This window comes from Amphiura filiformis, unplaced genomic scaffold, assembly GCF_039555335.1.
Source record: "Amphiura filiformis unplaced genomic scaffold, Afil_fr2py scaffold_173, whole genome shotgun sequence".
Classification (NCBI taxonomy): domain Eukaryota; kingdom Metazoa; phylum Echinodermata; class Ophiuroidea; order Amphilepidida; family Amphiuridae; genus Amphiura; species Amphiura filiformis.
The window spans coordinates 49,641-75,665 of NW_027305637.1; the positions used below are offsets into that span (position 1 = coordinate 49,641).

At 35.2% G+C, this 26,025-nt stretch overlaps 2 protein-coding genes across 4 annotated transcripts in view; both read left to right on the forward strand.

Annotated features, from left to right (window-relative positions):
• Positions 1–1,163, forward strand: part of LOC140145210 (uncharacterized) — a 49,055-nt gene extending 47,892 nt beyond the window's left edge. For all 3 annotated transcript variants that reach the window (XM_072166980.1, XM_072166981.1, XM_072166982.1), the window contains exon 11: positions 1,087–1,163. The gene's annotated coding sequence lies outside the window, so the exon portion shown is untranslated. The remainder of the gene's footprint in view (positions 1–1,086) is intronic.
• LOC140145211 (uncharacterized) lies at positions 292–17,802 on the forward strand. The gene is made up of 7 exons (XM_072166984.1): positions 292–1,170; positions 3,344–3,418; positions 7,500–7,560; positions 8,210–8,275; positions 9,527–9,714; positions 14,426–14,622; positions 16,858–17,802. Exons 1-7 carry the CDS (start codon positions 1,107–1,109, stop codon positions 17,248–17,250), a joined length of 1,044 nt encoding a protein of 347 aa, XP_072023085.1. The 5' UTR covers positions 292–1,106; the 3' UTR covers positions 17,251–17,802.
• The last annotated feature ends 8,223 nt before the right edge of the window (positions 17,803–26,025 follow it).

Sequence of the window (26,025 nt, forward strand, 5' to 3'; positions counted from 1 at the left end):
CATACATTTGGTTGATTTGAAAAATTTAACAACCTATGAATAGAGGAATCTTTTTGCTACCCTAACAATTTTCTTCTTTTTGAAAATCATTTTTTGTTGGTCAAAAATTATCACATTTTCCAAAAATGATGCTTTCATAAAAAGTTGCATTTTCAACATCCTAAACATGTAATGTATAAAAAAACGTTCTTGATATCAATGTGAGCAATGTAAATTGTTAGTTAATTTGTCTTAAATTTTATGTATCCGATTACTCAGTCACCCATGCAATCATCTGTCAGTATAAAACAATGATTCATTGACATGAATTTTGACATGAATGGGGTTTTCAGTTGGTGTTTCAAAAATGCTAAAATCACTATAGGAGTAAAAATAAGGTTCGCAGTGTGATGCTTATTTCTTTCGCTGGCTTGAAGAGCTGAAAAATTTACTTGCAAATTGCAGACTGAAACAGTTGCAAAGATCTATAGCAACATCTCTCTTGAATAAAGGCGTACATGACAAAGAAGAAATGGCCAACAAAGATTGGAGGTTGGAAGTCATCATTCAGCCAATTAAAAAGAAAGCAAGAAACAACAAAGTAAGAAAGTAAAAAACATAATAAAACAAAAAGGCATAAATAACCAAGAAAAAAATAAGTAATTGCAAGTAAAGCAAAAAAAGTCCCATTCGACATCCATTTTACCCACAAATTAATGACACTATTAACAAAATCCATTGCTCATAAACCCACCGGTAAAGCCCATTCCATAAATAAATTTATTTTATGAAGTTATCACTGAGGAATGTTTGATATTCATGCATGGTATGTGCACTCCTTTTCAATCTTGGCCAACCCTTCTCCATGGACAGAGTGAAAAACGGGTACATTTCTTTAAAAGAGCATATCTTCCAAAGTTGTGAGCCGATTGATATAATTGTTTTGGTTTATCAAAGCTAAGGACTCAAGGTTTCTTTACATACCAAAATATATTTGATCAACTTTTAAGAAATAGGAGAAAAAGTGGGCGCAATGAGGGGCCTCTTTTTTGGGGACACCCTGTATGTAATTATTATTGACTTATGTTACTATTACTATCTTCATAGAACTTGCTCTTGTAAGAAACATGTGGAAGGCACTTGAACTTAGAAATAGTACCACGGCTGAACTGAGAGAAGCAGAAAACAACTGTAAGTGTTCCCTCCAGTGTTTTAGAGCCCAGCATTTTTATCAAAGCCAAAGATGGTTTGCCTGTACAGTTAATACATTAAGTGCAGATACAAGCATTACTCCTGAATCCAGAAACGTACATCGCTTATTAATATTTGGCTTATTAATATTTGGCTTATTAATAAGGGCCAAAAACATGTGCTTTAGGGTGTTTTTCATATGTGTGACATTCATGACTTCTTGTACCAAGACTAGTTTAAGATTATGCATTCTAATTTTTGAAAAAAACATTTTAATACCTTTTATAATCAATTAACATAAAATATTTTGTTACTGCAATTTTGTCCATTTCCCCTTAAATTGCAGAACTATTAAAATTTGACTTTCATTGCCAATTAAAGGATTATGATTTAGTTATATTTCATTTGACAAATCAGGATAATATTTTTTATTCCAAATTAGTGCTGCACTTTTCTGGAATGGGGAGTAGAAGCTGTACCAGTGCAGCCATAACAAAAACTAAGGCATGAGGAGATTAAAGAAAATTGCATATCAGGTTGGCACAGTACACTCCATATCTATCATATAAACCACTTTCATCATTCAGTAATGGTACTATCAGGGGTGAGCTGAGACAATGCAGCCCGACAGATTAACCCTAACCGCCTAGGGGCTTTTTGGCGACGGGAAGGGAAAGAAGGAAAGAATAAAGAGAGAAACGAAGGAAAGAAGTTGTTTGCTCTGGGTGGGATTCGAACCCGAGACCCCTTGCATGCCAAGCACTGGGTCGGCGACACTTTGCCACGGGTCTTTGGCTTCGCTGGCCAGCGAAACCGTGCCTATATATCACTTAGGGCGATTGCGTCATCACATCACGTGGGATGCATGCACGAACAGCGCATATATCGAGTAGTATTTTGTAGTATTCAGGAGGGTTAGGGTTAAGGAAGCCTATACCAAGTTTCGATAGTGGTAACCTAACCCTAACCGCCTAGGGGCTTTTTGGCGACGGGAAGGAAAGAATAAAGAGAGAAAAGAAGGAAAGAAGTTGTTTGCTCTGGGTGGGATTTGAACCCGAGACCCCTCGCATGCCAAGCACTGGGTCGGCGACACTTTGCCACGGGTCTTCGGCTTCGCTGGCCAGCGAAACCGTGCCTATATATCACTTAGGGCGATTGCGTCATCACACCACGTGGGATGCATGCACGAACAGCGCATATATCGAGTAGTATTTTGTAGTATTCAGGAGGGTTAGGGTTAAGCCATGTACCTTTACACACATGAGCTACATCTAATAAGACAATTTTTCACCAGGTGAAAAAAATTTCTTTGAAAGAACTAGAAGAACACCTGGAAGGAAATAATTGAAATAACAAAACAATTTCTAATTGTTATTTTGAAATTGAATTACATATGCAAATTATATAAATAAGTTAATCATTACTTCAGTTTTGTTTCATGACTTCCTTTCAATTTTGTTACTGATGAATTTGAACCAAGAGTGTCACACAAAAGTGGACCAAAATGACATCATGAAATCTGCTCCAACCAACGGAAGTACACAGGTGTCAAGTGTACATGATATGATAAGATTTTATTTTATTTGCACATGAACACTTATTTGACAGCAGGAACACAAAAGCCTTTACTTTTGTGGTGTTCCATTCTCCACTACTGTATTTTACCCAAAATCATTAAAAAATAAAATTATTAGTACCCAATATGCCACTTCTCCGATCACACCAGGGATTGTCATTTGAAATTTTCATAGTTTATGCAGTCAAATCAGAATGGATAATGGTAACACCAGTAGTTTTGTCATTATGGTGTTTTCCCATAATTACTAAGTATTTGGTTTTACCAATACCATGTGATATCCACTGCATACCATTACCACTTTCTTTTAATACATAAGTTGCAATATCTTCTAATGTGCCATGACCACTATAAAATGTTATATCCTTGCCAAATTGTTATAGAGCCACCTAGCAGCCCATCATATGTGGAAAAGTATTTTTTTATTGCCATCACAATATCTTAATCCTTGTGAGGATTATATTAGGGCTGATGTTTGCAGAAATTGTTATTACCATGTTTGTTTGTTTGTTTTGGGGTTTTCATTTCACTCAGTTGCTATGAATTAAGCATTGCATTATAGAATTATTATCATTATTTTGCTTTACATTTTTATAGTTGGTGTTAGTGTAAGTCAACTGGATGAATGGGTTTCAGAAGAAAAGAAGCACTTTCCAGTTGAAAGGGAAACAGGTGGGTCTTTTGTCATGTCTGTTGTAATTAATTATTAGGCTTGAGCATGTAAAATGATATGAAATTGAGAAATTATCAGTGATTTGCCTTAAGGATGGAAATAGCAAACATTTTGGTCTCATTACAGGTGAAGAACTAGAAGTGAAAACATGCATTTTTTTTCTGAAAATCATAAAATGTTAGATATCGACCCAACATAACCAAATATCTGTTCAGCAGTGTTTTTGTTATAGATTGTAAATATGTATAGACATGTAGGAAAGTGTTTATTTTTCTAATATAAGCTAATTTTATAAATATCTGCCAAAATGCCCAATTTTGAAACTGTCCATTTTCAACCTCATTGGTCAAAGTTGCCCATACCTTTGGTTCCAGGCAGAAATTTTCACAAGCAATGATACTTTCAAATAAGTTTTACGCAATAGAAGTAAAACTTTTTATATAGCTTGATTACCTTTTTGTCTTGCCTTAACTTTGCTCAGAAAGAGGCTATGTAATACAAATCACTATGTTGGGTATGTATAATGTTGTCAATGTGGTTAAAGCTCTGGAAAATAGATGGCATTCGAAAAGTATTACTACCCATTATTGGATGGGGGTTTGTAATACCTTAAGGTGTTGATGCTGAGGCGGAAAGTCATTTAGGGGTCAGGACAGTGTGGATTCCTAGTAGTCGGGCTGACATTGATAAAATTGAAAATCTGCAGCTTCAAATGGTGCGCCATATTCTAAAAGCACCACGAAATACACCGCGAGCAGCACTTTATGGTGATTTGGGATGTGTCCCAATTTCCACTATGCAGAATTCGTTCAGGGCAAAATACTTTGCATGTGTTATTGAAATGGAGCATCTTTGTTGGCCTAAATTGCTTCTAAACAAAGGGGTGGTCATAGTTCCTTCGAGCTTTGCTCTGTTTTGGACATCCTTTCATCTTATTGATAAAGTTTATTGAACTGTATATTGATTATGTCATGGAAAATAAAATCTGAATCTGATTAGTTTAGACATTGAGCCCTCTAAATTGCGATGCAAATTTTTTAATTGTGTTCAAAATATATTAAGCAAATGTGACTTAAATGACGTCATTGATCGCGCAAAAGTAGGAACAGCTTCTAGTAATCCACAATGGGCTAAATCCATTAAAGGTACTATCTATAACATCTTTAATAATGAATGGAAAGATGATGTTAAATCTAAATCTTCTCTCATCGATTATTTGACCATCAAGAATGCACCATGCATGGAAACTTATCTCTTAGATGAAATTGATTTTCATGATGCTTGTCTCAAATTCAAGATTCGCTCAAATACACTTCCTTCAGAACGTAAAATTAGCAGATGGACTCCAGATAATGATGGTATATGGTCATTTTCACGGTAAAGGGTGTAACTTTGGATTTTTAACATTTTAATCCGTAGTGTTCTAATAAAGCCACAGAATTCCATAATTTTTGGCCACATAAGTCATCTAGTTAGCAGCTACCTTGGGTAGCATAATCAGCTTTGGGAGTTACTGTGTTCAGTTTTAGCAGGCTTAAATGTACTTAATATTGCCATTTTGAAAAACTATAAAAACAGTAACATTTTTGTAAAACCCTGTGTTTTCTTCAGTTAGTTCATGGATAATTTTTCTTATCCTGAAAGTACAGTCATATGTTCAGTAAACACTGCCACATTAGATTTAATTGTGAACGGCCCTGTATTTTTGAGAACCGGACTTCGATATTTGTCGTTTCGGAGGCTTCATTTTCCGTTAACAATTGTTAACAAACTTTGTGGGTGTAGCTTTGGTTCATAATTCTTGGTTATTTCTTCACTTCTTCTTGATTTATAACAGTTGTTATCTTAACTTGAAATGGGTAACAAAAATTAGCCGATTTGCAAGCTTTTAAAATTTTTATAAAATCTTGACTTCAAATAGCCGTTTTTCCGTTAACTTTTTGAAGCCTCCGAAACAAACTGTTCAGCAAGCTTGTGCAAATATAAATAAAAGAGCTCATCCAATCTATTTATCAAAATGTAGCAAAGTAGATCCTCAAGTCACATGTTTTTAAATCGTGGAGATATATATCACCGTTTGAAAATGGGACCCAATACAAACTTTCCGTTAACAATTGAAGCCTCCGAAACAAATGAAGCCTCCGAAACAACAGTAAACTTAATTATCATCTATGCATATCTAAATTGGTGTGTTTCATACTGATATCTGCATTGTAATTATTACTTGATATGTGCAGAATGTCATAAATTAAAAAAAAATTGACATTATGGTTAATGTTTGAAAAATATACTGATACCTTAAAAAGCCTGTTTCGGAGGCTTCACATGCAAAAAACACCATACTTAACAAATGGGTGAAAAAATTAATGTGTGATAAATCTACAATATCTGCCGCATAGAATCATTGATTCAATACACACAAGAAAATAACAGCTTAGATGATCCCAACACTGTTGTTTTCAAAAAACTACTTCTGCAATGTTTAACAATTGTTAACATGAAGCCTCCGAAACAAAAAAAAAAAATGACTTGCTGTGATAATTTAATTTTTGTCACAACTGAAATTCAATACTTAGAAGCAAAGCATGAAAATTGGTAATTGTGATATTTTTTACCTATTTTTTTATGTCAACTTGTAGTACTTAGCTAAATATTTTACTTTTATGATCACCTGTGTTGTTAACTGAAGCCTCCGAAACACAAATCGCTTGAATTGCCAATTCTAAAAATAACTCCAATTTCTGTGAAACTTGGATGGGAGGTTCCTTTCATCAAGTAGTATTTGTACATGAAGTTAGACATTCAAATTATTTTAGGAACCCAATTAAAACTTAAAAAATATGTTTAAGGTTTGGAAATTTCCATTGTAAATGACACTTGATGTTAAAAATTTTCAAAACTGCAATTACAAACATAGCAAAACATGGTATAAAATTTAACTTATATCTGTTGACTTACTTTGGAATGGAATTTCACATGTATTCCAGCTTTCATGTCAAAATTTTCTGAGGTTATGTAAAATACATTTTTTCTTAGATTTTAACCAAAATGTTATGCAAATGTCAATTTTTTTATTAGAAATCAAAAGGTTTAAGCCTTGAAACATTATTTTACTTGAATTTAAGTTGCTTCTATGCATGATTTCAGTAAACAGAAACATATTTAAGTGGTTTGAAATTTTGACCCTAAAAATCAAAAGTTACACCCTTTACCGTGAAAATGACCATATGTAAGCTTTGTAACATTGGTGTTGAAGATGTAAAGCATTTTATTTTTACTTGTCATGCACTTAACAATATTAGAGCTGATGAATACCGTAAAGTAGAGAATTAATTGATTAATTTAAATGGCATCGATATATGGGAATCGTTTATTTCTGGCAATCTAGATGTAAAATTTAATCTTGCTCTTGGAAGTGCAGCATCCACTTTCTGTAATATTAGTAATGCGGATGATATATCAAATTTTTGATAAATTCTGTACATTTTTTGCAAAGAGAGCATGGAAAGCAAGATCAGATCAGATTTGAAGACTACCAACAACTAATAATGTGCTAAATTCTGCATTGCTTGTTTAACATAATCTATATATTGTATATAATATTTTTATTGCCGTAAACCCACTTCCACTCAACTTGGGTTGAGGCAGCTGCGTGTTTTCCTCATTCAATATGTTGTTGTTTTTTTTGCTGTAAAAGTTTTACTTTGACTTGCACTTTTTAAGTCACCTTTGTATATAATATTTGTGTAATTTGCTTTGTTTCCTTTATCATGTTTATGAATGCACCGCCGGATTGGCGTATGCCACTGTTACAAAAGTGTATGTTTTAATAAATAAATAAATAAATAAATAAATAAAAGAACATTGAAAATAGGCTAATGCAGGTGAATCTTTAACCAAAACAACTGCATTAAATTCTCCTTAATCAATAAAATTTTTAAACATTGATTTAAATCAGTGAGAAAATTGAGTTACAATGATTGTGATTGCAGACATTGTAATTATATATTCCAAATAATAGATTTAGTTGTGTAGTGTTTAATGGGCCAATTTCTTTCCATATCCCATTTTCTTAAACAGACGAACCATTCACCAAAGAGGAACGTTATGTTATACTTCTCCAGTCAATGGAGAGAGTTACGTAAGTAATGTAATGAGGTACAGTATCGCATGTATTTTCTGATCCTTGCCCTGTGTGATTGCTTTTAGCATTATTTCTCAGGCAAGCAATCATCACACTCATAGTCCATAAAGTGTGGTGACATTTTGTACATCATTTTGAAAAAAATATTCAAATCTTTGGCGTTACTTCGTTAAATCATGACAAGGATACAAAACACATAAAGGATCAATAAACACAAGAGGGCAAAAATAAGAGCAAAAATAAACAGCAATAAGAGCAAAGTTTACCTACTTGAAACTCTTTGGCAATTCAAACATGTTAGTTTCCCGACTTTCCCCCCTTTATAATCTTTGTTATTTTACTTGTTTCCCCACATCGAGTTGGTATACTTTGTTTTTACCTACTAGTTATCAAGGAATATTATGTAGCTGTTTTTGTTACCATAGTCATGGTGGTCTCAACCTGAGACTAGACACATTATATGTTTCTCTTTTCTTCACACAGCAGTCAGCAACAGATCAGTTTACCAATCTAAGCATTGTCTGAACATGATTTAGTAGTTAAAGAAATGTGTCGCTCATACAGGTTATACTAGTTTTATGTAAATAATTGTACACAGCTTTTTACCACTTTGCTAATTCTGTATCTTCCCCCTTTCCATATCCAGTGAATCTCTCAGTGAATGTGATGATGATGATGCTGCTAGAAGTGCATTTCAGCAACAGCTTACCAGGTAAATTGATACATTTTCATAGTGTAGAGACTGGGAATTGATTAAGAAAATGTTTGGTAATTATTCAAACTTTTCAAATTGATATTTTTATATACCAGGCCGTATTTCGCGGTTCTCGGCTGTCATAGTTATTGGCTTTTGCAAATCTCAAAATCGTTGACCATGGATGACCTAACAAACGCAAATCTGGGCTTCCTTGGCCAAAGCTTGAGCTCCATGAGCAATTTGACATCTTTGTTTTTTGACCTATGACCTCTCAACCGTATGCAGTATGCCTATGAAAACATGAAATTTAATCAGTCTAAACAGTATATTCATTCAAAGCAAGCAACTAACTTTGTAAAATATATCAACTACATTGTAGCTCTAAATCTTGGTCAAGTTATGTGAAGTGTGTCTTAAAGGCTTAGTGGTTTTGTACATGCAAACATAGTTCAACACAAATCATTATTTTAGGTTTATACACATAATTAAAACCAGAGAACCCGGACTCAACCACCGTCTTGATAACCGCATGAAGCAAAAATTGGGGGTAATCGGTTTTGCTCGGCATACACTTGAGGCAATCATTGTTATGTGAGCATGACACCGCATACTATATGCATTTGAGAGATGCACTTGGTGTGCGATGCATGTGATACATATAATTGCACTTCAGATGATACAGAATTGTTTTTGCTTGTTTCCGTGCACCATCGGCAAGGATCTGAATACCCTCAATTTCACACCCCTTAGCTACTGTAAGTGGCGGTTCTGGTTCTCTGGTTTTAATTATGTGGGTTTATCATACATTAGCTGATAATCTTATTTTAAGCGTATGTGTTCAACATGTGCCTATATCATGCATGTTAATACACACCAAAAATTGTGCAACTTGCTATGCTAGAACCAGAAAAAATCACAAATTCTTAATTTTAATATCTGCCAAAACTATACTGACAACCCACAAACAGGTTGTCTAATATTATAAAATTTGTAATTTGCCATAGATGCCTACATTGAAGTTCAGCACTGTATACTGCTTTTAAAACGACTGTGGCTCAAACCCCCGGGCTCACACCAACCACTTTATTATTTTGCATATATTCTCGGCGCATATCAATGTACAAAATATCAATTGAAGAATTTTTTTTTTTTTTTTTTTTGCAATGTATGAAAAACCTGAACTTGTGCCAATTGATAGCCACATGACATGATTGTTTTATGATTGATAGGCAAATGTAATATTGTTACACTTCATATTGTTGGTAGGTTGGGCAAAGATGCAGAGAAATTACAGCGTGACATTGGCGCCAACAGACAGTGGTGTACAACTGACCGCTGTTTTAAGAGAGCAAAGTCATCAGTTGATAAGAAAAGGAAGGAGAGAATCTTGAAACGCCTTCATAAACAAGCAATGGACTATATGTTTATTAAAGACCTAAGAGCCAAGTATAGTGGTGAGAATCTTTATAGATTATTTATTTGTTTGTTATAGTTGTGAATTTAAATATTTCGAGGGTTGAGAGCCAGAAAGCCTTAACTCACAAAAGTTTCTGGTTCTCAACCCTCGATTTATTGAACCAGGGGTCCGTTTCACTACAGTTTACGAAGCTTCGTAAGTCTTAAAATCATTCATAACTTGGGACGAGTCATAAATTCCATTTAACTAAACTGACTTTGAACGGTACCCTTCGTAAGTAATAGGGATTTACTACATGGACTCTTCTAAAAAATTACGTCTAGGAATAGTATTGGGTATTCGTAACTTTACGAATGGTTACGAGTAATGAAGGGTTAAATGTTTAGTGAAATTAACCCCTGGCCTTTTGTGAAATATATTATATGTGACACAATCTGGTCCATGGGGGCCAAAGGGGGCAAATTTGAAATCGAGATAAAGGCAAAAATATGGAGTAAAAAACAATAAAATACATAAGAAATTAAACATCAAAAACCTTTAGAACCAAGTATTAAATCAAAAAAAGTGTCAAGTGCTCCAAGTCACCAACAAAATGAAGATCTTCAAGATACCATATAACATTCATGGCCATATACTCGAAGAGGCAGACTCTGCTAAATACTTGGGTGTCAATATCCATCATAATCTCACCTGGAATCCCCACAGTCAGAGAGTTGTTTCAAAAGCCAACTCCACTCGTGCATTCCTGCAAAGAAACATCTCCTCTATGGAGACCAAAGTTCTCTGCTACAAGACACTTCTGCGCCCTGTAATGGAATATGCTGGTGCTGTCTGGGATACACACTCCACTACTTGCATCAGGAAACTGGAAATGGTACAACGTAGATATCCCTGCTTGTCTTCTACGACTACAGAACTACTAGTAGTGTATCATCAGCCATACTGTACCAACTGCAATGGCCAACCCTACAAGAACGGTGTGCCTAGGCTAAAGTGGAAATGATGTACCGCATCGCTCGGATTTGTTGATATGCCACAGTCCTACCTTGATCCAACCGTGCTGCTATGTGGGTATTTTTTTCAATGAAATATCATGTGCCCTTTGCCAGGACAACCGTTTACCAACATTCATTCTTCCCAGATGGAATCAGGCTCTGGAATGCACTTCCCCAGCAGCTTGTTGACAGCACCTCCCTGGAATGCTTCAGAGGGCAGGTGTAGTCCGTCCAGCTCTACTAGACGACTTCCAGTTTTTATCGCATCTTAGATGTAGTTCAGCGCTGTAAATATCCTGCACCCCCGTTGCAAAAATTACGAATATACGCTATGTGCGGACTGTACTATATAGGAAGAAAAATAAGATGATCTTTGGTGTTTTCAGTAAATGATAATAATTACAGTAACTCAATTGTCAAAAATGCCCCTTTGGCCCCCATTGACCAGATCGTGTCACATATTGATGAGCAACTGTGCAGACTGTATGGCAAGTTTGTATTTATTCTGAATTGAATTTTGGACATTGAGCTTGTGCACTTTGAAAACTAACCACATTTAAATACAAAAGAAGCATTAACCATAGAGTTTCTACTTCATCTTGGCTGTATTTAAGGTCATTAATATTGGTTGTGGTTACCATAATGGCAGTGTCAGGGTGATTTTTGTACGATGACAGGGCAATGCTATATATTTTTCTACTGTGTCTAGGGCATTATTATTATTTTTTAAATTTGCAATCATAGAGCTCTCAAAATCTTTAAAGTTATTATGAAATTAAATGAATGGGAGAATAAAGCTCCCAAGTTATTGTACCTGCCAAACAAATTTGAGACAAGATAGAGATGGGGACTATAAATTGAGCTCGGTTACCTGTGTGTGAATATGTGTGTGCAAAAACATGGGACTTCTTTTACTGATAGGCCTATCTCCTATAAGCTTTGATGGGTTTGAAGGGAGGTGTTAGGCCGGGTCACAAAATAATGTCATTATTGCATTAAGTAAATACTTAAACGTTATTAAAAATTAAAGTTATAGAAGGGAAAGAGAACATCAAGGGAATCAATCTTGTGGTGATATCATATTTTTTTGTCAAATTGTTCAGATTTGGAGAGAATCACAAAAACAGACATTTTTGGCTCAAAATGTTTGTGCATTCAAAATGGTTGGAGTAATATAAATAAGATTTTCACAAAATTGAGACATCAACTTTAGGAACTTTTTTTATGTTGTGAGATATTTACAAAACATTTGACAAAATAAATTTTGTCAAATCAGAAACAAACAAAAAAAAAACCCATAAAGTTGTGTATGTTTTATATAAAAAGTATTAAGACAAATCAGAATACAGCTCCTGGACTTTAAATGTGCTCTAAACATTAGTAAACAAATGTTACTATTTGCTTGCATCACTTTATCATGTAATGTTTTGAAAAGTGAACATAAAGAAAATTATGTTATTGCAAAAAAGTGCCGAATAAAGTTGAACATTTTGTCTTGTTTCAAATTGAATATATGAATACAAAAGCCACCCAAGTCCATACTTAAGCCAACTTGAGTTAAGCATGGAAAAGTGTTGCTATACATAGGCCTGTCATATGTATGAAAATAGTTCAGTTTATTGTCAAGTTGTGCCCCTATACGCCATATTTACGGAATTGATGATACGAGCTGATACGGAATTTTTGAACCCAAATTTCTTGAAATATACATTACCTTTTTAACTTCTCGTCACGAAATTGGATTCATAAGAAGGTCAAATACAAGCCTTCCATTATGGCTGGTATCATCATCTCGATTGGTGTCTTGTGTTAGTATTATTCCATATTTTGCTGGTAGAAGTTCAATGAAACCCTCCATAATTCACGACTTCTGTCACTTGTGTTATAAACTCGATGTGTTTACTATATTGTCGCTCGGGTCCGCGACTAATCGCAAGGACCGGTCTATCATTAGCTATTCTATACACTTTTCAATAGCCTTATTGTGTTGTGTGGGAGTTTTAAAAGCCGAGCCATGAACAAAATATAATGCGAGCACCCGGGGTGCATCAACTTTAGAGGTGACTGTATGTGCCTGTCAATATATGCCCTCTTTTGAAGCCGACTATACCCGATGACCAGGCACCTTCAGTTTTCAAAATATTATACCCAATGACCCCTTTTTCATTTTGATTGTACATAATGACCCTTTTTTTTAATAAAAAAAAACCCAACGTTTTGTACTGATATGCGCCTACTTCGCGACGCTTGTAGGCACAAACACCCATCAATTCTAAAGTTGAGTGCCCCGGGGCGAGCGCATACTGCGGGCCAATGAACAATGAGATAGTGGCTTTTCTGATATCGCTTTGAGGAACTGTTGAAGTATAAATCAGCCAACGAGTAGGTGTGTCCAAATTGCACATCTTGAATTGAGACCAAGACATGCTGTTATTTCAATTGTTATACAGTTCCGGTTGGTTTATTACCTACCATTGCCTACGAGATGCAGTTCTAAGGTGACAGAGGGACAGGTCTGCAATTCGATTCCACAACCATTCATACCTTTCATCTGTTTTATTGTATTATCGTGCGAATTGCTCCGTGGTACCTTTTACGGGTACCTGAATTTTATTTGAATGAAGATGACTCTGTCATGCTCGACGTCATATTGCATAATTTTTATACAGTATATGCAATAAACCAACCAGAACAGTATAACAATTGAAATAATAGGCAGTTCTAAGATAGGTTAAAAAGAATATAACGTCACAATTCTGTATTATTATTCAAGGTTGTAACGTGTGTCTATGCTGTCATGTAGGCCTACCTGGCAACAGACACGCCCCCGGTACAAACAGATGAAATTTGTTGAAAAGCGTGATTATGACAAAAAACATTAAAAAATGATACTTTGAGGTATTGTTTTTTTAATTTTTGTATGGCAGATCATACATACACATGTGCTGAGGTCAAAAAGGTAAAAATTTTGTTTTTGACCCCTGACTTACCTGTCATTCCAAACAACCCCTTAAATCAAGATATCAATTTGTTTATATTGGATCAGTTTCCATTAAAAGAACAGATATGAATGCTTATAAATATCCTTAAATCCTAAATTAGGGGCTTGATTAAGGTATGTGATCTTTTATGCTGGTTTCATACTTTCTGCCGCTTGCCGCTGAGCGGCGTGATGCTTCACCATGCCGCTTGCACTTGTCTGCAAGCGGAGCGGAGCGGCACACCGCTAAGCGGCACACCGCTAAGCGGCAGCGGCATGACTCTGAAAGCCATTCTTGCCACTCAGCACCGCTCCAGAGCGGAACCGCTCCGAGTTGATTTGAACTCAACTCCCAGCGGTGCTGCTGCCGCAGAAAAGCAGTGGGGTGATCAATATATCGGCTTGCCGCTGGTCACTGCTAGCATATTTGGTGTCAATGCGCAGTGAAGTAAAATCAGCTTCAGAGCGCCAAGTGGCAGAAAAGTATGAAACCAGCATTAGTTCCCATAATGGCAAAATTATGGCCTGCTCCTTGTTAACATAATATAAAATACCTGCCAGATTTACAAAAAACATGAATCTTGTTCCCTATGCCATTTCACTGGTGAAGTAGATGGGCACCACTCCTCTGATGGCTGTAACAAATATTCATCATCAAAAAATGCACCCTACGTGTACATAGCATACATCAATTGGAAAGATTGAATAACACTATTTTAAAATATCAAATAGTTTACTCTAATTAAATGTGTTATTTTGTGATTTGCTTTTAGATGGCCAGGCAATTGGAAACCGTTTGACCAAGAATCAGATACGGGCTGGCAATGGGATGAAACGCTCAGTTAATGAGTACAACAACAGTGGCTTTTCCAACCAGTCTGGCAACCTTCCAGATCAAATTTCTTGGAATGATATATGCAACCCACTTGGGGAAATCTATAATAGAGTTGATTGCATTGATCAGTCAAGAGTAAGTGTGGATTGGGAGGAGACAGATTTTAAATTGTTGAAGGTGCAAATGTATCAAATGTACAAATGTGCCAATGCTTCAGTATCCAAAAGCAAATCAAGTTGACCTTGACATTTGGGTTTTTTTCCACCAAATATTGTTTATAAATATGTATTTTTGATTTCATTAAGGGAAGGGGTATGAACGTTTGTACAGTATTTATTGTGGGACATTAGAGCACATCAGACATATCGAATTGCATTCTGAATACGAAGAATGTCCTTCTGATATCAAATAATTTTCATTTTTGAAATTCGCAATGTAATACACATTTTATGGCAAATCATAAAAAATTGATATTTTTGATGTTTAACAGTACTTGAAGTAAACTTTATAAATCTGATGATTTATACTTAAAGTGTATGTAGGTGGGATGAAAAGCCGACGATCAATTGAAAGTTTTGACCTTTTTTGTATTGAAGATATGGTTTTTTCCCAAAACACCAAAAAAATTAGGTCTTTTGGGAAAAAAATCCATATCTTCAATATAAAAGGTCAAAATTTTCAATTGATCTTCGGCTTTTCCTCCCAGCTACATACACTTTAAGAATATATCATTAGATTTATAAAATTTATTTCGAGGACTGTTATATATCAAAAATTTTCAGGAAATTTGTGTTATATCGTGAATTTCAAAAAATTAAAATTATTTGATATCAGAAAGACATGCTTCGTATTCAGAATGCAATTCGATACGCCTGAGGTGTTCTCATGTCCCACAAAAAATACTGTCGAAACGCCATTCTAGATCCCTTAAATAAGCCAAGAATGTATATATAAGCCATACAAGATAATTTTGTGATCTACAAATACAATCAAGGTTCATTTATTCAGTGAAGAGTATGAGTGATATTTCATATTAATTTGATTTAGTTTTTTTTTCTTTTTTTTTTCTTTATATGTGACCGTTCACGGCGAATGAGCCGTAAATTCCTCCCTCGGTCAATTTTGTTTTATTTCGTGTTTAAAAAATAAACATCATAAACTTCAAAGTGGTATATCATTTGACTTCAAACGATTTTTCAAAAACTAGGTATGAAAATCTAGGATCCTTTTTTTTATTTTTTTGAATTTTGACCATCTTTTAGAAATATTCGATAAAAATTGTTGAAATTTGACAGTTTCGGCCTAATTTCGGGCAATACTGGTGTATATTTTTGTTTTTGGACGGAAATTTAAAAAAATGAAAAAACGGCTCCTAGAGGAAAAGGAGCTGTACGATAATGAATCTGTTAGCATGCACGAAAAATTGAAAACATGCACGAAAATGAACATTGCCATTTTGTATCAAAAGTGGCAGTAGACAGCAATCAAGCAACCCTTGTTTTCAAATGTGATAATCTTGATTCCTGTAATTCACGCAGCTCATAGTTGTAATTAAGATACAACCTCCGCGCACGTTTTACGAAATTCCAAGCAATATTTGCCATAAAAAAGAGGAATAATTGTTCATCAAGCCGTATGAATTTCCCGGCCGGCCATGTCTTCTGTCAGATAAGTTGTTTTTAAGTCTCGCGCGAGATACAGGGGAGGGTGAATCGCACACGTGTTATTAGTAGCGCACAGGGCAACACGGTCAGGCTTGTTGCGTTTTGCGTCATTTGCTGTCAAATTATTAATGCAAGGTACAGTCAAGGAAGCCACTGGTCAGTCACAACATAAAAACATAGGTGCGTCAATGTCAGTCACTTAACTGGGTGCGTCAAATGTCCGTCATCAGTGGTTAGTATATGCGTAGGTTAATATATGCGTATCACAAAAGTGTATGAAAAGTAGTTAATGTGTACCCTTGCGACAAACAAAGACCACACGACAATCATTTACTCATAAACATATGCAAAAACAAAAATGCTGACTCATCAGAAATGTACACTTTCTGGATTATGATATATTACCTTGTAGGCATTTTATGTCATTTTGTTGTTGCAGTTTAACACTTGAATAATCTATCTCTGCTATTCAGTGTAGTGTATAGTTACATTACACATTGGAGTGTTTAAAAATTGACGGCATTTCACAGATGGGCATGAGACGCATGTCTAAAAATGCAGGCGAGTGCCATGCATAGGCTTTGTCATTCTGGAGATGTCGAATCTACATACACTTGGAACATGCCTATGTCATCAAGAATGAAGAATTACGACTATCTATTCCTAATATTTCTTTTTAAATGTCCTTTTCTGTTATCTATTGTAGACAAGTGATGATCAGCTCCCTAGATCAGAAAGAGCAAGGCTGATTAATGTCAGGAATCTTAACCAACGTGCACAGGAAGAAATTGGAATGACAAGAACGGAAATGGGTTATGTCCTTGAAGCTACCAGTGAAGAGCACAAAGCAGTTGTAAGGGCAATCACCAACAACAATGAGAACAAGGCCCTGCAAGTAGTACTTCGGGAAAAGGCAGAAAAGGTTCGGCGTAGATATCACAGATGCCGCTCTGTGTTTTCCAAACACACACAGGTTCCTGATATCCCTGAGCAATTGTGCAATCCGTTAGATTCCAAGATTAACTTAACGGAGCGTGAACTTAAAGAGGAGGTGACTGCTATTGATTTGGAGGACACTGATGAAGAGTTAGAAGAGTAAATTTTAGTGATAAAGATAGTCAACTCAATTTTTAATTTTGTGGCACCCAGTCATGGAGACCTAAATAGTGTACATCTGGATTATTTTATTATTTGCTTGGCAAACTTTTAATTCGTCGGACGCATCACATACTGGTCTATCTCGAAAAACACGCATTTCGAGAAAATCGCAATTGAAAATCTTCGTATTAAGTTAACCTTCCTATAATTTAATTAGACTATGGATTTTAATGAAAGTGGTTTTAAATTAAAGCATATACTTAACAAATTTATTTAAGTGGAATTTTGAATTATATTTATGTATGCAGTGTTGCTTAAAACTACACTGAAGTTGTAGTTCTGTATGTGAAATAGTTAATTTCCCGATAACGTATTTAAAATTCGTTTCATACTGGTCTATCTTGGGGGCTATCTCGATTTCGCGAACAATGATGTGACTTTAGACGCATCACATACTGGTCTATCTCGAGATAGACCAGTATGTAATGCACTTTCAATACCATATCGGGAAATTAACGAATTCACATATAGAACTACAACTTAAGTGTAGTTTTAAGCAATATTACATACATAAATATAATTCAAGATTCCACTTAAATAAATCTGCTAAGTATATGCTTTAATTTAAAACCACTTTCATGAACATCCGTAGTCTAATTAAATTATAGAAAGGTAAACTTAATACGAAGATTTTCAATTGCGATTTTCTAGAAATGCGTGTTTTTTTCGAGATAGATCAGTATGTGAAAATACGTATTTTGAAAAAATCATAGATAGTTTAAATTAAACATTTTATAACTAATTATCTAGGAAAAATTTAGTTCTGTAATTTGTTGTATTTGAAGAGCTCCGTAAAAAAGAACTATACCAATTTTCTCAAACAAGTCAAAAATTCAAGATAGACCAGTATGTGATGCACCCGACGAATTGAAGTGTGGTGCTTGGTATTGCGGGAAAGCATGTAATGTGTTGTGTGGATAATGCGCTAATTACAACATGTGAAACAATCTGCAATTCTTTTTCGAAATCAGACACATTGCTGAAAAATGCCAGGCCAGAGGTAGATGCAATTTACAGCTTTAAAAGTAAAAAAGAAAATCCCAACCTACCTACTCTAATTTTTATTTTATGTTACACCAATCAAACAATTTTCTTTTTGTGGCCTAAATGTATTGATTGGCATTTATTATTTTTACCATCACTGCCTTCCATGTGATAATTTTTACCATTGCCATCATGTGTTGTCATAGTCACCAGTGTAGATTATAGTTCTTATTCTTTTATACAATTACATGTATACAGATTTATTTTGTGTAGTATATAAGGTACCATAAACTTTAGTTAATTGTGAAATAGCACTCATCTGCCATCATGCTCATTATGGACTTATATAACTGCGCCAATAAAGTACTCTTACACTTGGAAAAGTAATCACAATCTCAAAACTGAACAATATGGGGGTAAATTTCTTTTTTTAATAGATGCACTATTTAATCCTGCACATTATGACAACACATTGAATCCAATGTGACCTCAAGAAGTTAAGTTACAACACCCTTTCTTCAATGAAGCGTTATTTAAAGCAGTTTTTATTTCAGTTTTTACTTCTCAGTACTTTTCATAACTTTTATTTTATTTGCCAGTTCTTTTGTTTCCGTCTCTCTTTTTTTGTTTTAATTTAAAGCCAAACGCATAAATTAGCCATTCACCACTCTCAAACAAGATGTCTAGTCTGTGAAGTTTTGAATAGGCCAGTTTGTCACTTTTAAAACTGTACCTTCATCCAATAAAATGCTTGTAACTTTGCTTCTTGAAGTCACATTGGATTCAATGTGGTGTCATAATGTGCAGGATTAGATAGTGCATCTATTAAAAAAACAAATTTACCCCAATTTTATTCAGTTTGGAATTGTGATTATTTTTCCAAGTGTAAGGATATTGTATTGGCGCAGTATAGATACATTCATGAACTTCTAACCGTGAAAACACACTGTATTCATGATAAAGATATTACTGTTGGTATTCACTAAAACCTTGTTTGATCCAATTTTCTTCAAATCAGTATGAAGACATAAACAACTATACTGCAACTGCACAGGCTTATGAAAACTGCATATGATGGGTGTGTGATAAAGTGCTGTTATGAAAGCTGTCCAATTTTCAAGATTCTTTAATCATAATGTTGATTCAGGAACAAAAATTACATGCTTCTGTAGAAATTTTAGTTACAAGGGTTATTGTGCCAAATGCAAGTGTCAACGACCTTCACATTGGGTTCAAAATTTGGAAATGCTCAAATTCACCAACTATTCTGCTCAAATCATTTCTCTAGACAAATGATACACAACTAACCACCAGAGATACTTGTGAAACTACTGGGTGTAAAAGCATCAACTCATACACAGTCATGTTTAGTTATCTTCCAAATGGGGACATAACAATAACACTCTCAACAAAATTATGAAATGATTATTTGTCTGATATAGTAGTTGCCAAGAGCCATAATTTTTAGACTCATTTCAGATTTTGAAACTGCAAACACTAGATGCGAAAAGATTTTTACCTTGATGTACTTGCCATTGTAACCCTTGAACTATACATCCTGTCACTTGTACACAATTATTTAAGCCCTGTTTTACAGCTGCTTAAACAATCCAATATTAGTGTTCTGAACTGTTCTTCATATCTTGTAATACAGCCTTCTCTCTTCAGAGAAAATGCACAAGTGTTTTTCCAATTATTTTTTAGATTTTAATGCTTGATTCATGTCTACCGATTGATTCTGTATGTGCCCACTATTCTTAGACAATGTAAAATACTTGGAAAAAATTATGGATAATGGTGTTTTGATATCATCTTGAGTTTATCACCATCTGGTAGTGATTGTTGCACACAAATCTGACATTAATGTTAGTAAAAAATCCAACGAGCCAAGTCATGGTCAGGATTTGGTTGGCCATTATTGGGTCGCCGCATGCACCAAACAGGTGTTGTGAGTGCCCAATTGGGTGGATTAAACCCTGCTTAAAATTCGATGTTACAGAGATGCCAGTTTTCAGGTTTTAACCTGAATTCAGGTTTTTTGTGAGTTCAACTTCCCGCGTTTTTATTTATTTTCGGCCTGTTTTGGGGCTTTTTGGCCTGCATTCACGCGCTTTTCAGGTTTTTTGAGTGAAACTGACTGGCATCTCTGATGTTAGATTCTTTTGTGTTGTAAACTGTCATCATTCTTTTGTCTACATGTAACACAGGTGATAGAATGCTGTTTAAAGTATCCTTCAAGGCCGCATAATTTCACATTTTAGGTGAGATAGCTGGGTCTTTGTTGCGGTTATGGCTGACATGAGGTGAAGGAATGTGTAAAATTGGATTCGTCTATAGAAAGGAAGTCTCCAGCAATCACAGCTTTATGTCTTATATGTCAGGAAATTTATTATCAAGCATAAATCAGATGTCAGGGGTCAGATGAGGTCAAATTACTAAAAACTATAGTATGGGCATGAAACTTTGTGGGTACAGTTGGAGCCAAATTTTTGGAAGGTCATTTCTGGGTCACCATGGGTTGTTGCAGGTTCATTTACTAATACCAAAAGTAATCGTGAAAGCAGGCGGTCGTGAAAGCAGGCAAGACTTGTGGTCTGAGAATCCCCTTGTTTTCTTTTATTTTTTTATGGTTAATATTATGTTTTAAATAAAACCATGTGATTTGTGCCCAATAACTATTTTTCTAATATATAAGGCACATTGATGAGATTGCTGGAGATAGTGATAGGCTGTATAAGGGTATAAGGGTGTAGTTGCAATCAGCTTAGGGTACCAGCTTATTTGATGCAGCTTGTTCTGAGTAATTTGACACCTATTTTATTGAAAATTGAGACAGTGCCGGCCAAATGACGATACACAAGGGGGGGCAGATTTGACCTTTATTTTCTAGTTTTAAGGGAATTTTATCACATTAAGGATTATGTAATGCATTTTTGGTATTTACTTACATAGTTTTAGGTCCTCCAGGAAGGTCAGCTTGTTCTGATAATTTGACACTCAGTGCCGGCCAAATGACGATACAGGAAGGTCATTTATTTACTTACATAGTTTTAGGTCAATTTATGTCAAATGAAACTTTTAGTGTCCTTAAAATTAACGGTTTTGGGTAAAATTAGGCTTTACCTTTTAGCGATCCCTTTCGCAACCATTTTTTACTTTTAAGTTAATCATACTAGAGATAATCATCAATCATCCATATTCTGACATTTTCAGCCATTTATCACATTTGGTGTGGCCATGGCGTTAATTTTTAATACAGGGGTAATCTGCCCATAGCAATATATAGGGGTCAACAAACTTTGTATCACATGTAAGTCAATGGAAGCGTCTCTACACATTTTCAAATGGGTACCACGCACAAGTGAAATAAGGTTGAGAGTTCAAATTTGGACAGTGCTGATATTTATCAGTAACTTTGATTTGATAATAAGAAATGATAAAATTTTAGTAGGGGGATACGTAACAGCTATTAGGCTGATCAACGCCCTCACATCCTAAATTGGCTCTTAAACTTGCATCAAAACATACGATTTGTGTAAAAATTGCATAAATATATCCAGGGAACCCAAAATCATGTAAATAATCATTAGGGACATTTAAGGCCAAGGAAAGTCGATTTTGAGTTTCCCGTCACCCGCCCTCACTTCATTTTCTGACCCTCACTTGAATTCATTATTGTGATTTTCCAAAAAAAATACCAATGAATACTGGTTATATTTGCAAAAAAAATTATGAATATCCCTTTATTTTTTGTGGAAAAATCAAAATCAAAACATACATTTTGCTGTCAACCTTGCAGACTCTTTGTAATATACTTTTGAATCTCATTTGGGCTAAACATCCATCTTCAAGTGAGTGAGCGGCAAATAACAACACATTTTACATGCGTGTTGGTCATATAATGAAAGGCAGACAAATAATGAATAATGAATAATGAAAAAGTTACCTCACTTGTTTTCAGAAATTATGTGACGGGAAACTCAAAATTGACTGTTAGGGGCCTTAGGGTGCATCAAACGCCCCTCAATTTGGTTAATTTCAATAGATCATTCTGTCCCTAGTCTTAAAATGTGCCAATGATAAAAGTAAGCTGTGCAAATTTAAAGTGAATCAAAAGGTGTCCAGTGGGGCCCCCGAGAGCCTAAATTTATTGCATATATTGGGTACATGTATAAAAGTTCGTTGACCCCTGTACAATTTCAATTAGAAGCTAACCGATGTTTTTAAATACCCGCTAAATCCAAACGGTTTGGTCTCAGCAGCTGTAATTACATAAGCTTATAGTATAATAATATTAAAATATAAGCCCGTAATTATAAATATTAAACAGTGTGTTCAGGAGGACAGTGTCACACAACCCTTTTTGCCGCATTTTAGATGAAAACAAGCATTTCCTGTCCGTCCTGAAAATTAACGTCTTCATACTTTTGTCTCATCAAAGAGGATCATTCATACTATCAGCCCAGGGGGCACTCAAATATGATAGTGTACACATGTGACCATATTTTTTTGAAACGCCCCCTATTAAAACTAGTATATATTCCCTACCAGCAAATTTTAGGTAATTTAATATAGAATTTACCCCCTAATAAGTTTTTGGCTAGTAAAAATGCAACAAATGTACCCATTTTGATCTCATAATTTACCAAAAATGTGAAAAGGTACCCAAGTTGTTCAGTTTCAGAAAACTATAAAACTACTCTCTTCTTGAAGATCAGTGTTCAGGGGTCAACGAACTCTAATACATAGACCCAATGCAATAACTTTAGGCTCTCTGAGGCCCCCACTAGTCAATTTCAGATTCACTTCAAATTTTGCACAGCTTACTTTTATGATCATTGGCACATTTTAAGACTAGGGACAACAAATTCTGTGACACAAGGGGCGTTTGATGCACCCTAATAATCATTAGAATCCTACAAACAGCAAAGAAAATGCCCATAATTGTCAAAATAGTGAAAAATAGGGAGGGGGTCCCAAGAAACCCCCCTTATGCGTAGTTTTTTGGCCGGCACTGTCTCATTTATCAACCTAGCTGCTTCAATTCAGCTGGTACCCTAAGCGTTTTGAAACATCACCCTTTTTTTTGTGGACTGTACAGCCTATCTACTGGAGACTAACTTTAGTGTTTTCATTATTATTGTTATTATTATTGGCAGTAGTAGTCATAGTCATTATTAGTAGTTGCCTAAGGCAATATGAGATGAGGTATACTTATTGATATTGATAATATACGCAATGATATTCTATAAAGTTCAACTGATCAAATGATTTACACTGACAGTTTGAAGTAATTATCTTTTCTAGTTTTTCTGTTACAGATATTAATTAGGCCTAAACCTTTATCACTTTCTACCTTATGCCGCAAAATAATCAATCACCCCTCGTAGCAAAATAATTTGCCAATAAACTTGTTGTATTTGTTGATTTTCAGAATCGAAATTTTAAAATCTATGCTTGTCTGTCATTTTTGTTTATTAGTTTTATTTTTGAGGAACATTTAACCCATTTTTCAAACTTTCCACCCAAGACTTTTTCAAAATGCTAATTTTATTGGTGAACATTTTTAAATGGGTGAATGGGATCCTGAATTTTGATATAATTATGTGACACGATCTGGTCTATGGAGGCCAAATGCGACAAATTTGAAATTGAGATAAAGGCAAAAATAGGGAGTGAAAAAAACACACAAAACAATAAAATACATTAGAAAATAGACACAACCAAACTTCAGAACTTTAAGACCCAAGTATGCTAGACCTTCTAGATGTTTTAAGGGGATACTACACCCCTGGCCAATTTTGTGCCTATTTTTGCATTTTTCTCCGAAATTATAGCGCATTGGTGACAAGTAAGATATGTATATTATAGGGGCAAGGACTACAACTACTGCACTGCAAAATTCAGCAACTCAAGGCAAGTAGTTATTGATTTATTGGTCAAATATTGGTTTTCCCTCATTTTTGACTGTAACTCCACAACTGTTGTTTGTGTTGAAATAAAATTTCCAGTGCAGTAGTTGTAGTACCTGCCCCTATAATATACATATCTTACTTGTCACCAATGCACTATATTTTTTTTTTTTTTAAAATGCAAAAATAGGCACAAAATTTGAGAGGGGTGTAGTACCCCCTTAAGTAATCATGATATATATCCTAATGTTTGCATCAGGTAATAACTCAATTTTTTAAAATGCATCCTTTGGCCTCAATGGACCAGATCATGTCACATATACGAGGGGGTATCAAAAAGTTTTAGAAATCGCCCAGAAGTGAAAGAGCTATATCAATGAAATTTTGTCAGTGCAATCACTGGTCCTTATGTACATGTACACTATGGTGCAAAATGTTGGGAAAACGTCAGTAATGTACTATAAGTTATACTCTGTAAAACGAGTGTATTAAACCACACCCCATTATTATCATGAATTCCACCAAAGTTTATTATTTATTGGCTGATTGTGCCCATCCCCTTAGATGCAATTGCCTTTCCCATAATCAAGAGGTGGGGGGGGGGCAACTTTTAAGGGGGAGGCCCATAAATATTAGGGCGGCCAGCATCCCACAGGGGTCAGGGAGACAAGTGTTCATAGTTAAACTCTGCATCACTTGAAGTATTCGTATCAAACCGCATTGGCTAACATTAGGCCTACAATATAGACTAATGCCATAGGCATATCAGTTTAAAGTCTATCAAGGCTAATTTTGGATGTTGAATTCAGTTTCATCATTAAGTTTAAGAAAAAGCCAGTAACAAGATTGTAAACAGGGGCCGATCCAGGAATTTTCAATCAAGTCAGGCGCAGCTCTGCAGGAATACATTAAGTCAGGCGCCCTCTAAATCTGCACCTGGTAATTTCAATCTGCATGACTTGAGTTTGATTGACAAACCGTATGTCAAAGTTTGTCATGATTATCATGAATGCTCAACAAAAACTCAGATTCGTCATTTGGGTTTTATTACCAACCCCTGGTATGAGAGTGGGGTACTATCTGCATTTTCTGTGGGAATGTTGAATTATAATTTCTCCTCATATCATAAACCACATTGACAATTTCACCCAGCAATTTCAGTTTGTGCAGTTTGATAACAATCTTGAGAAAACTTCCACGAACAGTACATGATGTCTCATCTGCGTAACTTTCAAACCTTAACCGCACTACGATGCGCATCATGATAGCCACAGGAATATTTTTGGCAGTTTGACTATAGGGTGTGAGCATTACTTTGTATTCTATTACCCCCACGACCCATTATTCAAAATTGCGCACTGTGATTTGTTGGAACACGTCACATGAAAGACCATTAATTAGCAATAAAGTGGCCAAACTTTATGTTCTTCTCACATCGCAACGCACAGCAAAGCGCGATGCAGTATATTAGCGTCGTTACGCATTCTACGCAAAGCATTACGCTTGGTTACGCGTTCTGCAATACTCGCTATCACTTACGCTTTGGCTACGCGTAGTCACTCCACCTTGAAGTAAACAACTTGAAATAGGCCTATTTGGGCAAAAAATGTGATATTTCTCTTTAAATCACACTATTTTGTGGTAATAGAACAGAAATAAAGGGTGCAGCATTATCCTTTACACACAAATAATGTGTCCTCTGCAGTAAAAACATTTAAATAATGGGTTCGGCTGCGCCTCACCCATTATTTACGTTTTTACTGCCTCGCACACATTTACGTGTAAAGGATAATGCATTACCCTTTATTCTTAAATGTTGG